Source organism: Vitis vinifera, chromosome 9, assembly GCF_030704535.1.
Source record: "Vitis vinifera cultivar Pinot Noir 40024 chromosome 9, ASM3070453v1".
NCBI lineage: Eukaryota > Viridiplantae > Streptophyta > Magnoliopsida > Vitales > Vitaceae > Vitis > Vitis vinifera.
The window spans coordinates 4342862-4357614 of NC_081813.1; the positions used below are offsets into that span (position 1 = coordinate 4342862).

The 14753-nt window shown below is 31.9% G+C and overlaps 1 protein-coding gene across 1 annotated transcript; it reads left to right on the top strand.

Annotated features, from left to right (window-relative positions):
* The first annotated feature begins 3344 nt into the window (after positions 1 to 3344).
* LOC109123196 (uncharacterized) lies at positions 3345 to 3985 on the top strand. The gene is made up of 2 exons (XM_019222171.2): positions 3345 to 3671; positions 3858 to 3985. Exons 1-2 carry the CDS (start codon positions 3401 to 3403, stop codon positions 3971 to 3973), a joined length of 387 nt encoding a protein of 128 aa, XP_019077716.1. The 5' UTR covers positions 3345 to 3400; the 3' UTR covers positions 3974 to 3985.
* Positions 3986 to 14753: the final 10768 nt, after the last annotated feature.

Consider the following 14753-nt stretch of genomic DNA (forward strand, 5'->3'; position numbering starts at 1 on the left):
GTTGACTTGAGGTCTCAATAAAATTAATTAGCCTTCATACATTTATCAACCCTCGGAAAAACATCCATTATCATAAAAAGTCTAATAGTTAAAATATTAAAATTCTTATTTATTTATTTAATTTTTCATTTTCATGATGAAAACCTTCAATTAAAATATTAGTATATTGTCAAGATAACCCATGAATTGATATATTAGGTGGGGATTATGAGAGATGGATAGAAGAGACAAAAAAAAAAAATATTATTTGAATTTAAAAATTATAATGAGAGATTTTAAATATTTTAAAAATTTTAGAAAAAATTATTTTAGGAAATACTTATATTTTATTCATTTTTACAATTAAAACTTATTGAAATAATTTATGATAATTTGGGTGAGGCATAACAACACTATCCTTAAATTAAGACTCATTTGACCTGGTTTAAAAAATCAAATTTAAAAATCCAATGGAAAGTGTAATTTGCATTGAAAATAAATTAAAAATCGTTTGACCTGATTTAAAAAATCAAATTTAAAAATCCAATGGAAAGTGTAATTTGCATTGAAAATAAATTAAAAATCGTTTGACCTGATTTAAAAAATCAAATTTAAAAACTCATTTAATTTGACGTTTATCAATTTCAAATTCAATAAAATTTTAGTTGCATTAAGTTCGAGCCACTCGAACTCCCTCTCAACTGGGCTCTATGAGACTAAGGAAAGCATATATACCCTTGAAAATTGTTCATCCTTTTCCGCGTGGGATTAACATTTTCCTTCTTTCACACACATTCTCTACCAACATCTCTCAATCTTCATAGAACAAAAATCTTTAGCAAGAATGGCAGCTATGGGTGAAAATGGTGTGAGAAGACTCGCAGTAATGGTTATGACGCTTATCTTGCTTGCAGCAGCGGTCGCACAGGCTGATACTGATTGCAGTAGAAAATGTGTGAGACAATGCAGGGATAGTCTCTTCCCTACTATTTGTCGCCAGGGTTGTTTGAAAAAATGCAAACATTCTTTCTCTGATGCCCACTTTGGCTGTACACTTGGTTGCACATATTCAAAGTGCACCAACCTTGGCTTTGGTATATGATCTCACTCTCTCTCACTATATATATCCTCATGTGTGATTGTGAAGAACTTACCCTTTTTTTAGGCGAATACCGCTTGGTTTTCAGAAAGATCAATCATCCATATTGAATTATATGGACCCCAATTTACTATACTAATAAGAGTTTCTCCCTATTGTAAGTTTCTAATAGTATTGGCAATGTGGCAGGTGATGATAAACTGGTTGGGTGTATGGATTCATGCTCCAAGAGATGCAGCAGGATTCCCTCTCCTTAGAGGTCCCATATGTACAAACTGAAACCAAAGCATGTATTAAGGTATACCTAATATTTCTTGACTGCTTTCAATAATGTGGGGGAAAAATCAGTGAATGCTTGGTGGTTCTTCTATGGGTGTGCTTCCATTCATTGTCACATTTTTATGAACTTCGTCATTTGTCTTTTCTCGTAGTTAAACGGTTTGCATCAACTTCAATAAAACTATATTTAATTGGTCCAATATACCCTGAGATGGATAAAAGAGGGAATAACATAGTTTATCTTGTTTGATCGGTAATGGGTTTGATTGGTAATGAGATATAATAAGTTATCCCCTCATTTTTACTTGTTATTTCATATTCCTCTAAATGGATATCTGTGTTATGATTCAAGTCTAAGTTTAGAAAAAAAAAAGGAATGAATGAGATATGGTTTTATGGATCTAAAAATTTATTTTTTTAAAGAGATTTTAAGTAAAAATCTTTTCGATACAAATATTTAATATTTCTCTAAAACCTAAATTTTATTTTTTTTAAAATAAAATTTTCAAATGAAATAATGTTAATTGTCAAAATTTAAAACCTATGATGACTTTGTGCATTTATACTAAACCTCAAGGGGTCATAATGAAATTAACTTTTAATATTTGTCAACCTTAGGGAAAACATCATGTCTAATAGCTAAAATATTAAATTATTTATTTATTTTATTTTTCATTTTCATGATGAAAACCTTCAATTAAAATATTCGTAAATTGTCAATATAACCCATGAATATCATAGTTTGATTTGGGTGAGATGAATTTAAAACTTTTAATGAGAGTTTTCAGATATTTTAAAATTTTTTGAAAATTTTACTTTAGGAAATAACTTATCTTTGATTCATTTTTACAATTAAAAACTTAATGAAATAATTTATGCTATGTTATCATCAAGATCACGTTGATATTTTTCGGAGGTGGTCAAAATTCGGCCACAGATTTGACAAAAAAGTGGGGCAAAAAATCGTCAAAAAATTGGCACAAAATATTCGCACCAAAAAAAATAGACATGGCAATATGGGCAAAATATCACTAATATTTTTAGGAAAATCCTGATATTTTAGGAAAATCTTGAAATTTCATCGAAAAGAATCAACAGTCTAAGCGGGAGACACTTTCTAAAAAAATCACCATTTTTTTCCAAAAACCCATTTAAAAAAAAAATATTTGTGTTTTTTTAATTTATTTTTTATTTTAAATTTATATCACCCTTTTATTTTATATTATTCTTTTATTTTTAATTATCTTTCATATTTATCTTATTAATCATATTTTAAAAATTTACTATCACTTCACTTTAATTTTTATATTTATCTTTCTAATTTCAATTAATTTGATAAAATAAATTATTAATATAATTTTTAATAATTTTAATTATTTAAATAAATTAATGTTAATGACAAAAAAATTTGTCATCACAAATGTTAACAAAATTTTGGAAATTAAACCCCAAATAAAATATTTTATGTAAATTAATTTAATTTTTATTTAAAATGTAATAAAACATATTTTAATAAAAGTAGTTTTAAAATTTTAAAATAAATAAATATAATATATTAAAAGAATATAAATATAATAAAAGTATTTACAAAATAACTTTAAGTATTTTTATTTATTTTATTATTTTTAAAAGTTTTTTTTTAAGTATTTTTATAAATTTTTATCTCATCAATATTTTTATCAAAATATCTATAAATATTTTCAATATATTTATAAAATCCAAATATATCTATAAAATCCAATATATATCAATAAAATCTAATAACGATATATTCATATTTATCCATATTTCAAGTTATCATCCTTATCAACAATTACAACTAATTGACACATCATGAGTGGATCCAAGTGGATCCTGCTATATCTTGGGTTTCCAAGGCACGTAAGGCTCCCCACACCTCTCCACAACTCAAGAAGTAAAGAAAGTGGATTAATATATACGCCCATACGTCCATTCCTTTTCAAGGTGAGATTGATATTTTCCTTCCTTTTCACTTCAAAAACTCGCATACACTTTACCAAGTACCAACATCTCTCAACCTAAATGTTTCTAGGAAGAATGACAGCCATGAGTGAAACCGGTGCAAGAAAACTTGCAGTAATGGTTATAACGCTTATCTTGCTTGCAGCAGCAGTCGCACAGGCTGATACAGATTGCAGTAGCAAATGTGCGAGACAATGCAGTTATAGTCTCTTCCCCACTACTTGTCTCCAGGGTTGTTTCAAAAAATGCAAACATTCTTTCTCTGTTGCCCTCTTTGGCATCGGCTGTACTTTTGGCTGCACAAATTCAAAGTGCGCCCATCTTGGCTCTGGTATATGATCTCTCTCTCTCACTATATATCCTCATGTGTGTGTGAACTAATTTGAAGAAGCATTGTGAAAAACTTATCCTTTTTTTAGGCGAACACCGCTTAGTTTTCAGAAAGATCAATCATCCATATTGAATTATATGGACCCCAATTTACTATGCTAATAAGAGTTTCTCCCTATATTGGCAGTGTGGCAGATGTTGATAAACTGGTTGGGTGCGTGGACTCATGCTCCAAGAAATGCAGCAGGAATCCCTCTCCTTAGAAGTCCCATATGCACAGACTGGGAAGAAAGCATATATTAGTAAAGCGATGTCGTTCTGAATCCTTTATTTTTCCACAATCAAAATGACTTCCTTTTAGTTTTTTTTTCAATCAAAATGAGGTTATTTTGTATGTCTATTTTTGTCGAAGGTTTGAATATTGAAAATTTTAGCTTAACAATCAAATCGAAATTGTTTTGGAGTTACTAAGGTTTGGTTTAGGAAAAGTTTTCAAAAACAGTTCTAAAAAGTAATTTTTAGATTCGTTTTTGAAAATTGTTTTATGATGTTATATAAAACAAAAGTATATTTAAAAACCTAAAATGTTCTTAATTTGTTTTTATGTTTTTAAATATGTTTTAAAAATATTCCTAAATCATTAAAGTTGAAGAAGAAAGACAACTTTTAGAGGAATACAACATATTATTCTTATCTTCAATTGATTTATTTTTCTCATATATGTTTCATGTCCTCTATTTTGGTTTATTTTTCAACTACTTTTTTTTGTTGAAATTATAAAATAGGGAAAGTGATTATTGAGAGAAAAAAAAAAAGCAAGAAAATTAGTTGAAAAATAAAGCACATGAAACATACATGAGAAAAATAAATTATCTGAAGATGAGAATAACCTTTTTTATTCTTCCAAAAAGTTGTATTTTTTCTTCAACTTCAATGATTTAGGGTTTGATCAACTAACTTGCAATGCATAAATATTGTGAGAGAAGAAAATAAGATGTTTTTTAGGGATTGAGATTAAGAATAAAGAGCAATTGACCTGAGATGGAGAGTTTACAAATAGAGAAAGAGGCTTTAAAACTAAGAGTTCGTGGATATAGCTTTTTATTTTTGAAAAAATATATTTAGGGTTATGTTGATAGTATTTTAAAATACCATCAATCTCATTTAGTGTCAACATTGTCCTATATTTTCTATGTTGATGCAATTTCACTTCTTGTCAACATTAATCATCAACAAAGCCTTTTTTTTTTTTCTTTTGGTGCCTTTTTTTTCCTCCCATATTTTTTATATTCAAAACAAAAAATATAAATGGAACTTCATTCTATAACAAAAATTTAGAACTCAAAACTATTTTTCCACCATGAGATAAAACAGACCATTCAAGGATAAAGATCCTTATTTAGATCCAATTGGTAACTTAAGAGTTGGTTTCAATTGTGTGGAATCTAATAGTGGAGGATTCATGGGTTTGTTTCAACTATTTAAACCAATAATTCAAGGATTCAAGGCTTTGTTTCAACTGTCCATATCCTATAACTCAAAGCCTGTATCAAATTGCATACAATAAAATTTTAGCAAAAAAAAAAAAAAAAGGGGGCATTTATGGGCCAAAATGGTGGTAGGAGATTCGTGGCAATGGCTATGATGTTGATGATCATTGTAGGAGTAGTAGAGACATCATATACTTGCACTACAAAATGCTTTGCTAGGTGCAAGAATACTCCATTTTCTGTTGTGTGTCTCCATGGATGTTCTAAAAATTGTCAACATTCTTTCTCATTTGCCCGCTTTCATTATACTCTAGGTTGCACAGGTTACAACTGCAATAAATTTGGCTTTGGTATGAATACTCTACCACTAAGACTGAAGACTTAGGGGCATACCATCTTCAAATGCTAGATGGCGTACCCCTGCTTTGCCCATGGAATGTAGCCAATTTAAAGCAGTACTATCAATAAAGTTTGCTTACAAAAATAATATATAAGGGACAAATGGCTAAAGCAAGTACATTCAAATTAATAAAAAAAACATTCATTGTATTTACAGATTTAGCAGTCTAGGCCACAACCGGCCAGAATAAATAAATACAGAAAAATCAAGCCCTCTCGCTTGAGAGATCGCCTCCTTAAACATGTCATCCTCCTTGGGTAGGGCCGCCTAGAAACTCGTCCTCGTCATCGGAAGAGAAGCTGAGACCATCTTAGGCGATGTCATGCTTCTTCATACAACATTGATATTCATTGAAGAACATGTCATCCACCTGTTTTTGGTAGTTTGCCTTCAAGTCTTCCTTTTGAGCGAAAAACCCCGCCTAGAGATCCTATAGCTCTTGTCTTAGCCGGGCAGCCTTCTTATCAGAAGCCATAACTTCTTTCTCTTTAGCCAACCAACGAGCTTTAGCCTAAACTGCTTCTTTCTCTCCTCGGCCTTCCTTAGCATACCGGCTCCTTTTTTAGCAAGCTTCTAAGCAACAACGACCTTGCTCTTCGTCGTCTCCAAGCTGGCGAGGAGATCCTCATTCTCGTCCATGTTATGAGTAACATATGCCCTCATGGTCTTGGCTGCTTCCAATAAATGGAAAAGATGAGTGTGTTATTGCATAAGGTTTCGGACTCCGACTATCACCTAGGGGTAGTAGAGAAATCGTTGTAAAACAAGAGACTAAGGCAAAATAAGTGAAAAAATGGAAGACGACTTACCACTTCTGTTGTTTCAAAAGTCATGCAGTCTTGTATATGGAGAATGTGGCCAATAGCAGTGTCGGAGTACCATACAGAAGCCGTGTTGTGAAGGATCAACTGAGATTGTCGTCTATCTCGATTGGGATCCATTGAGTAATCGGAAAAAGTACCCCCATATTTTGTACTAAGGGCTCTCTTTCAGTGAACAAAATGATTCACTTCAGAAGCTTAGATATCTCATCCCGATTGAGGACATATGCTGACTTCAAACGAGGAAGAGAAGAAGCCATGCACTCGAACGATTCTTCGCTGAGGTTCTCCATAACGACGAAGGGTTTCCTCGTCTCATGATAAGCAATATCATCAACGGAAGGAAGTTTCTCATCTGACTCAAGAATGACAGTCGCTGCAGTAACAAAAGGTATTAGAACAGGTGGAGGAGCTAAAGCAGGTTTCAGACAAGCTTCTTGGAAAGGGTAGGATTGATAGTAATGGATTCGAACAGGTGCTTACACTATCTCTCACGAAATCCGGCCCTCAAGTTGGAAGTCATATCCTCATCATCTTCTTCTTCTTCCTCACAAATAATACGGGGCACTACCCCATCAACTCCTGCTTCTGGTTTGTTGCTAGAAGATGAAGAAGATAGAGATGATAAAGAGGATAAAGTTGATAAAGAAGACGAGGATGTAGGAGGTGAAGTCCTCACCCTCCAAACAGGATGAGCAGCAGGTTCCTTCCTCTTTTGAGTGGGAGGACGGACAACGGAACTGGAGAATGGACGACCAGCAGTCGGAACTTGCCTCAATGTCCCTTCTTGACGTTTTCTCTCCCGCTCTTCTAAACGGGTCTAACGTGCCTCAGAATATGCCAAACGAGCAACCTCGTAGAATGGAAAATCCTTCAACACGAAGTGTTCACCAGGCACCAAAGACGGGAGAGCTAAACGAGGAAATACGGGGATGATGAACGGCTTAGGATTATCAATCAGCGCCAGCAAGTTCTTGTCTGATAAAAAAACCTTGTAAGCTCGTTTGCTCGTGTCTATCTCAAACAACTTGTTGAGCCGAGTGAAAGAAGACTTTTCCATCCACTCTACAAGGTGTTTTCGCCTCTCCTTGCCTGTATTACACAAACAAAGAGATCAGTAGTAAATTTACAACAAGGAATAAATAACTACAAGATACAAAGAAAGTGACAAAAACATATCCTATTCAGAATCTCCAACGAACGTTGTGGAGAAAAAACTCCGATTAATCCCTCAGACGAACCACTCCAAGAACCAAAGATTAGGACATACCCTTTGCCCAGCCTTTACATGAATCTGGAAGACCGGTCACCAGCTAGATGGAAGGAATATGGGCAAACAAGCTAAACCTTTCCTTTTGGCTCATCTTGACGGTATAAACAAACAAGACTTCCATCAAAGAGAGATCTAGTTGGAAGAGCATGTCCAACACACTACACCTTATCAAAACCCGAACAACGTTCGGATGAAGAAAACCTAGAGGGATTTGTGTGAAATGAAGAAACTACTTGAAAAGAGAAAGAATAAGTAGATGGAACCCAACGACGAATTATTCCTTAGTAAAATACATCATGTTGTTGGGAAGGTCAGCAAAGGATAGAGCCTCGCCATTTGTTGGTTGATCGAGATATTGTCTAGAATATGAAAACGAGCCTAAATTTTCCATTCGGATAGGACACCAACTGGACACTCCGATTTGAGGCGCCCGACTCTAGTGTTTTTTCATTCACTTTGCTAAGGCCTTCCACTGGTAGAAGCAACTCTTCCTTTTACCATTATGCTAAGTGGATTTGGGCCATGTGGAAACCTGCACGGGACAATGCAATTATAAAAACTAATCACCCGGCCCATCCGTCGTTCATCATTACCTCAACCATACAAAAAGGAGCCTAGACGAACCAAAAGCCTGAAACTAGATAGATTTGGCTACTGAAACTTACAAAGCAAGTCTCTTAACCAATGAAGCCAATGAAAGAGGAAGAATCGCTCTCATCGCCCCAACGTGACGACAACGAAACACATGAATTGACGACAAAAACGCAGATGCCTTGACAACACAGGAATGAAAGAGGAAACTAAAAAGCCCTAAATCCAACCCTAGACACATCCATGATCTCTCAAGCAAAGCATCCAAAAGAAGCAAAAACATGGAGAAAAACCTAAATCTAGACGTCAAGGTGTTCGTTTTCTCTCTAACCAAACAATCGTCGACACGACCCAAGCAAGAACAACAAGCATTGTAGAAGAAAGAGTGAACGATGGAAAACTTACCGGAGTCAGGAATGGACACCCGCTATCGGGGAATAAATCTACCAAGTCTAAAGACGAAGACAAAGGAAGTGAATAGCAGTGACCGATGGCAAACACAACGGCGGACGAGGAAAGCAAAAAGCAACAACTAGTGGCAAACACAGTGACAACAGAGGTGCAGCGCCGACAGTGATACTCCAAAGCGGGAAAAGGCTAAAAGGTGACCCAAAAAGTGTGGAGTCCCTCGATTTATAGGGATATAAAAACCTAGGTATTCCAAGGGACAAGTCGTCTGGAAACGCTTCCCAAAGCCAACTGAAGAGGTGTGTTGCCTGACAGGCAACCTTGATCGATGTGACCCATTAGTATATGAATATTAAACGTAGGATGATGCCTATAAAGATTAAAAGAAAATAAAGAGAAGAAAAATTAGAAGAGAAAATAAGCAAACTTTCAATGAACTTCACTAATTTAAATGCCCTTATATTTATAAAGTAAAGTTAATAATTATATTAATTTATTCTATTGGTAATCCATACATCCATATGGGTAATTGTGTGATCATCTTAAACTCCCACGAGAATTTGTACACGCCTCCTCTTTAGATAACTATCATGTTAAAAAAAAAAAAAAAAAAACCTTTTTAGCTATGTTTAGTTGGCTAAATATATAAGATAGGATAGAATATTTTGAATATCATATATCATTAAATAGGATATGCATATTCTAAAATATCATTTTCATGGAATATGATATCCGAAAATAACATATCCATGGAGATATATTATGTAATGACTCACTTCCAACTAAGTAAATATTATCCATTTTAAAATGGTTTTTACAACTTTAAAATATGTTTACAAGATTAAGAAAAGCTTATACATATATAACGTGAGAAACTTTTTCTTCAATCCGATGTAGAATATCACAATTCTTCTATCATTTCCCACACAAACACGTCTCCATCCTATTTTATAGAATCATGGGGTCAAACAAACAAATACCCCTTATAGAGTCAAACAAACTTCAATATTAGAGTCATGGATTAATTAACTTTGATTCCATTTGTAATGACTCACTTTCAACCATGTAGATATTATTTACTTTAAGCCCAACGGGCTCTCACAATTTTAAAACATGTTTAATAGGAATATATATAGCGTCAAAATTTTTTTCCCTTAGCCGATATAAGATACCACTTTACCATGCCCTAAAACTCACTCTAAGGATATGATGATCATTTCACATCTCAAGCCCGAAGACTTAAAAGGCAAATGACTCAAATAATCATTTTGTAACTGAAAAGTCACTAATTACCAAATTCATCTTCAAAGTAAAACATATTAAATTCCTCAAAACTCAACTTTAACACATCAACCACTTTATTTAAATCATTCAAATAGTCATCAATTTATAACATTCAAACCACATGTCAAAATAAAAGTCTAAACCAAAAATCCAAACATAAAATAATTTTCATGCTAGCCATCACTTCTCATCTGAAATAAGAGTACATGAAAAATATCGACAAAAAAAATGAACTCAAAACCCAATAAGAAATATTGATACAATTTCATGGATAAAAATTTTTTAAATATAATTACAAGTAGAAAAATACAATTTTATAGTTTTTTTCATAAATAAATAAATAAATAATCATTGGAGTTTAAACATGTTAAAACACCCAAAACTTTTCAATCAACAATTTTTCATATTTATGTTAATAGCAATTTCATATCAAATGAAATCAAATGGTATCAAAGTCGATCCCTGACTCTAGTGGTAGAATTTGTTTGGCCCCATAAGGGTTGTCTGGTTATGTGGTCCTACAATCTTATGGGACATGATGAGAATATCGTGTCTGCATAAAAAGTGATTATGATATCTCCCATCGAATAATGAAAACACGCTATAAGAAAAAAAAAATTTCTTTATGGTATCAATGTTGACACGGAGTGAAATTAAGTCAACATAAAAATTTAGGACAATGTTGACAATAGAAAAGAGTTACATTGATAGTAATTTAAAATAGCATCAACAAAACCCTAAATATCTTTTTAATATAAAACTCTACTTCCGAACTCTTATTAATGGAGAGTTACATTGATAGTATTTAAAATAATGTTGATATAATCCCAATTATTATTTTTTTAATATACAACTCTATGCATGAATTCTTAGTATTGGAGTCTCTTTCTCTTCATGTGAACTCTTAGAATCCTTAGAATCATGAATCATTAAAAGGTTAAATCTAGTAACATAATATAAATCAATAGATGAAAAAATGATGAAACGAACTAATAAGGTGATTTTTTTTATATATATAATAAAAGTAAGGCATGGGATCCATAAAATTATGAATTATTCAAATGATCCATTAAGTAAATGTGCAGGAGACCTTCTTGTAGAACCTTTGGCTTATAAATTGTCATGTCAATATTTCTTTTCAATAAACCATTTTTATTACAAAGATATTTTCTTTCTTTCTTCCCCTAAATTCTTTCAATAAACCATTTCATGGGTACCATATTTTATTTCATCTCCCTCACTTTTCTTTAGTAATTCTTAAATTTTATTAGGTTTGTAATTATAATGTTTTAGTATACGGGTTAATTTTATTAAGACATCCTTGGGTTTGGTGTAAATACACCTAACCACCATTGGTTTTAAATTTTGTTAATTGACATCTCTATAAGTTTATTTGGTTTATAATTTTTTTTAGAGAGGTTTTAAGTAAAAATCTTTTAGAGAAGAATATTTAACAATTCTTTAAAAACTAAATTTTATTCTTTAAAAAATAAAATTTATATATGAAATAGTGTTAATTGACAAAATTTAAAATCTACCGGTGATTTACTGTATTTATAGTAAACCTCAAAGTCCAATGAAATGAACCCTTATCTCTCCACTATGCTCTTTCTTGTCCAATGAGGTTAAGGAAAGTGAATTAATATATATACCTACTAAAAGTATCCTCTTTTTCCAAAATGGGATTGACATTTTTCTTCTTTTTCACTTTAAAATACTCATACTCTCTACCAACCTCTCCCAACATTCATACAGCAAAAATCTTTAGGAAGAATGGCAGCTATGGGTGAAAATGGTGCTAGAAGACTTGCAGTAATGGTTATAACGCTTATCTTGCTTGCAGCAGCAGTCGCACGGGCTGACACAGATTGCGGTGCAATATGTGCGAGACAATGCAGAGATAGTCTCTTCCGTAAAGTTTGTCTCCAGAATTGTTTGAAAAAATGCAAACCTTCTTTCTCTGATGCCCACTTTGGCTGTACTCTTGGCTGCACAAAGTCAAAGTGTACCAACCTTGGCTCTGGTATATGATCTCTCTCTCTCACTGTATATCGTCATGTGTGTGTGAACTAATTTGAAGAAGCAGTGTGAAAAACTAACCCTTTTTTTAGGGGAATACCGCTTAATTTTCAGGAAGATCAATCATCCATATTGAAATATAAGGACCCCAATTTACTATACTAATAAGAGTTTCTCCGTATTGCAAGTTTCTAATAGTATTGGCAATGTGGCAGGTGTTGATAAACTGGCCGGGTGTATGGATTCATGCTCCAAGAAATGCAGCGGGAATCCCTCTCCTTAGAAGTCCCATATCTACAAACTGAAACCAAAGCATGTATTAGTTACATGGCTATATATGTAGAATAAGAAAGCTATGGGATGTATCTAATATTTCTTGACTTCTTTCAATAATGTGGAGGAAAAATCAGTGAATGCTTCGTGGTTCTTCTATGGGTGTGCTTCCATTCGTTGTCACATTTTTTCTGAACTTTGTCATTTGTCTTTTTCTCATAGTTAAACGCATTGCATCAAGTTCATTAAAGCTATGTTTTGATTGGTCTAATATACCATGAGATGGATAAAAGAGGAATAATATATTTTATTTTATATTTGATTGGTAGTGGGTTTGGTTAAGATATAATAAGTTATCCCCTCATTTGTACTTGTTATTCCATATTCCATATTCCACTAAATGAATATTTGTGTTATAATCAAGCCTAAGTCTTGAAAAAGGAAAAAGAATGGATGAGATGTGGTTCCATTGGATCTAAAAAATCTTGATTTTTTTAACATGAAGAAATCATGAAGTCATTGCAATTACCGGAAATACTAGGTCCACTAAAGGCATCAAAATAGAGGATAAGTTAAGAATCATCATAGAATAGGTACCTCGATTTAATATTTGTATTAATATTTGTTATTGTTATAAAGATATTTTATAATAATAAATATAAAATTCTTATATAATTATACAAAGTATATCCAATGTGTATAAATATAGAATAAGTGCAAGGAATATAGTATTAAATAAATTCACTTATTCATCTTTTACATATAATATATGTATGATAGTCCACTTTATTATTATACTTCTTTTCTGATTTTATCTTATAATGTCCATTTTATTACAAAAATTTGAATTAAAATTTAATAAAGATTTTAATTCCCGAAAAAAATCGTATAATCTAATAGAGATTCTTAGTAAAAATGGGAATTTTTGGTAGATTTAGAAAAATGCGAGACTCTATATCTATAATCCATATTTCCTTATATTTAGGATAGGATAGATGATGAAATATATTATTCATTATCTTTTTTATATCATTTTTTTCATGGGATATGTTAATTATATGTTAAACTTAAAAGAAATAACTTTATTTTTCGAATTTATTAAGTTCAAGTATAAACATAAAGGAGACTATACATGAGAGAAGATCTTGAAGTACGTGGCATACATTGTGGTAAACCTAAATCCTACAAGTTTAAACTTTCAAAAAAATTGTTTGTTCATCTTCTTTCTTTTTTATGATTCTATAATTAAGAATGATGTTTTGTTTCATTTGCTAACACTTCTATCCTTAATATTATTGGGATAGATAGGTAATTTAAGAAAAAATTAATTTAATATATTTTCATTTCTCATAAACCATGAAATTATGACACTATTGTTGATATAAAACTTTTTTCTTTACATTTAGTATTATCATTCTTGAAATTGAATGTATAGCTGAGAAGTACCCCTTTTATGGTCAATCTTAATATTGTAGAAATTGATTTTATTTTGACCATATGGAGAGGAAAGTAAAACAATAACCATGTACACATACATATGGAATCGCTTATAACATGTAAGTATCTCTATCTTTACCAAAAGGAAAAAATTTATAAATTTTGAAACTTGGTTTTTTTTTATTTATTTTTTAATTAAAAAACTGATAAATCCGGATAAAAAGAGTTGTAGAAAATTTTTATTTGCTAGTCCACTTTTTATTTTCTTCATTTTTTATTTTTTTTCATTTTTTCCTCTCATTTTTTTGAGATTCAAGCATGAATATACTTATTTAGATCCAATTGGTAACTCAAGAGTTGGTTTCAACTGTGTGGAATCTACTAGTGGAGGATGCATGGGTTTGTTTCAACCATTTAAACCAATAAATCAAGGATTCAAGGCTTTGTTTCAACTGTCCATAGCCTATAAATCAAGGCCCGTATCAAATTGCATACAATAAATTTTCAAAAAAAAAAAAAAAAAACAAAACAAAAAGGAAAATGGCAGCTCTGAGCCAAAATGGTGGTAGTAGATTTGTGGCAATGGCTATGATCCTGATGATTATTGCAGGAGCAGCAGAGGCATCGGATAATTGCACTGCAAAATGCTTTGCTAGGTGCAAGGATACTCCATTTTCTGCTGTGTGTCTCCGTGGATGTTCCAAAAATTGTCAACATTCTCTCTCCCTTGCCCACTTTCATTGTACTCTGGGTTGCACAAGCTACAACTGCAATAAATTTGGCTCTGGTATGAACACTCCACCATTAACCTCTTGTTTATACACCATAGGAATTCAAAGAAGGATTTCGGAAAACTGCACCATTTTTCTCATGCATAAAATAGTGCCTTTTTTGATACACTCTTTGTTTTCTATTTTTTAAAATAAGAAATATTAGTAATTTTAATATAAAATATAATAAAGTTTATATAAGAAAATATCAACTTACCTTGTACCATTAAGAATTAAAGTTGAGGTAGTAAAAAAAATTTTACCTCAATTTTTTTAGACAATGTTTAAAAGCCATAGAACGTGTTTAGGAACCATTT

Excerpts from the sequence above, each read along its gene's own strand:
- LOC109123196 (XM_019222171.2), top strand. The coding sequence starts at position 3,401 with ATGTTTCTAGGAAGAATGACAGCCATGAGTGAAACCGGTGCAAGAAAA. Across the intron at positions 3,672-3,857 it reads GTGCGCCCATCTTGGCTCTG|TGTGGCAGATGTTGATAAAC; the intron begins GTATATGATCTC and ends CTATATTGGCAG.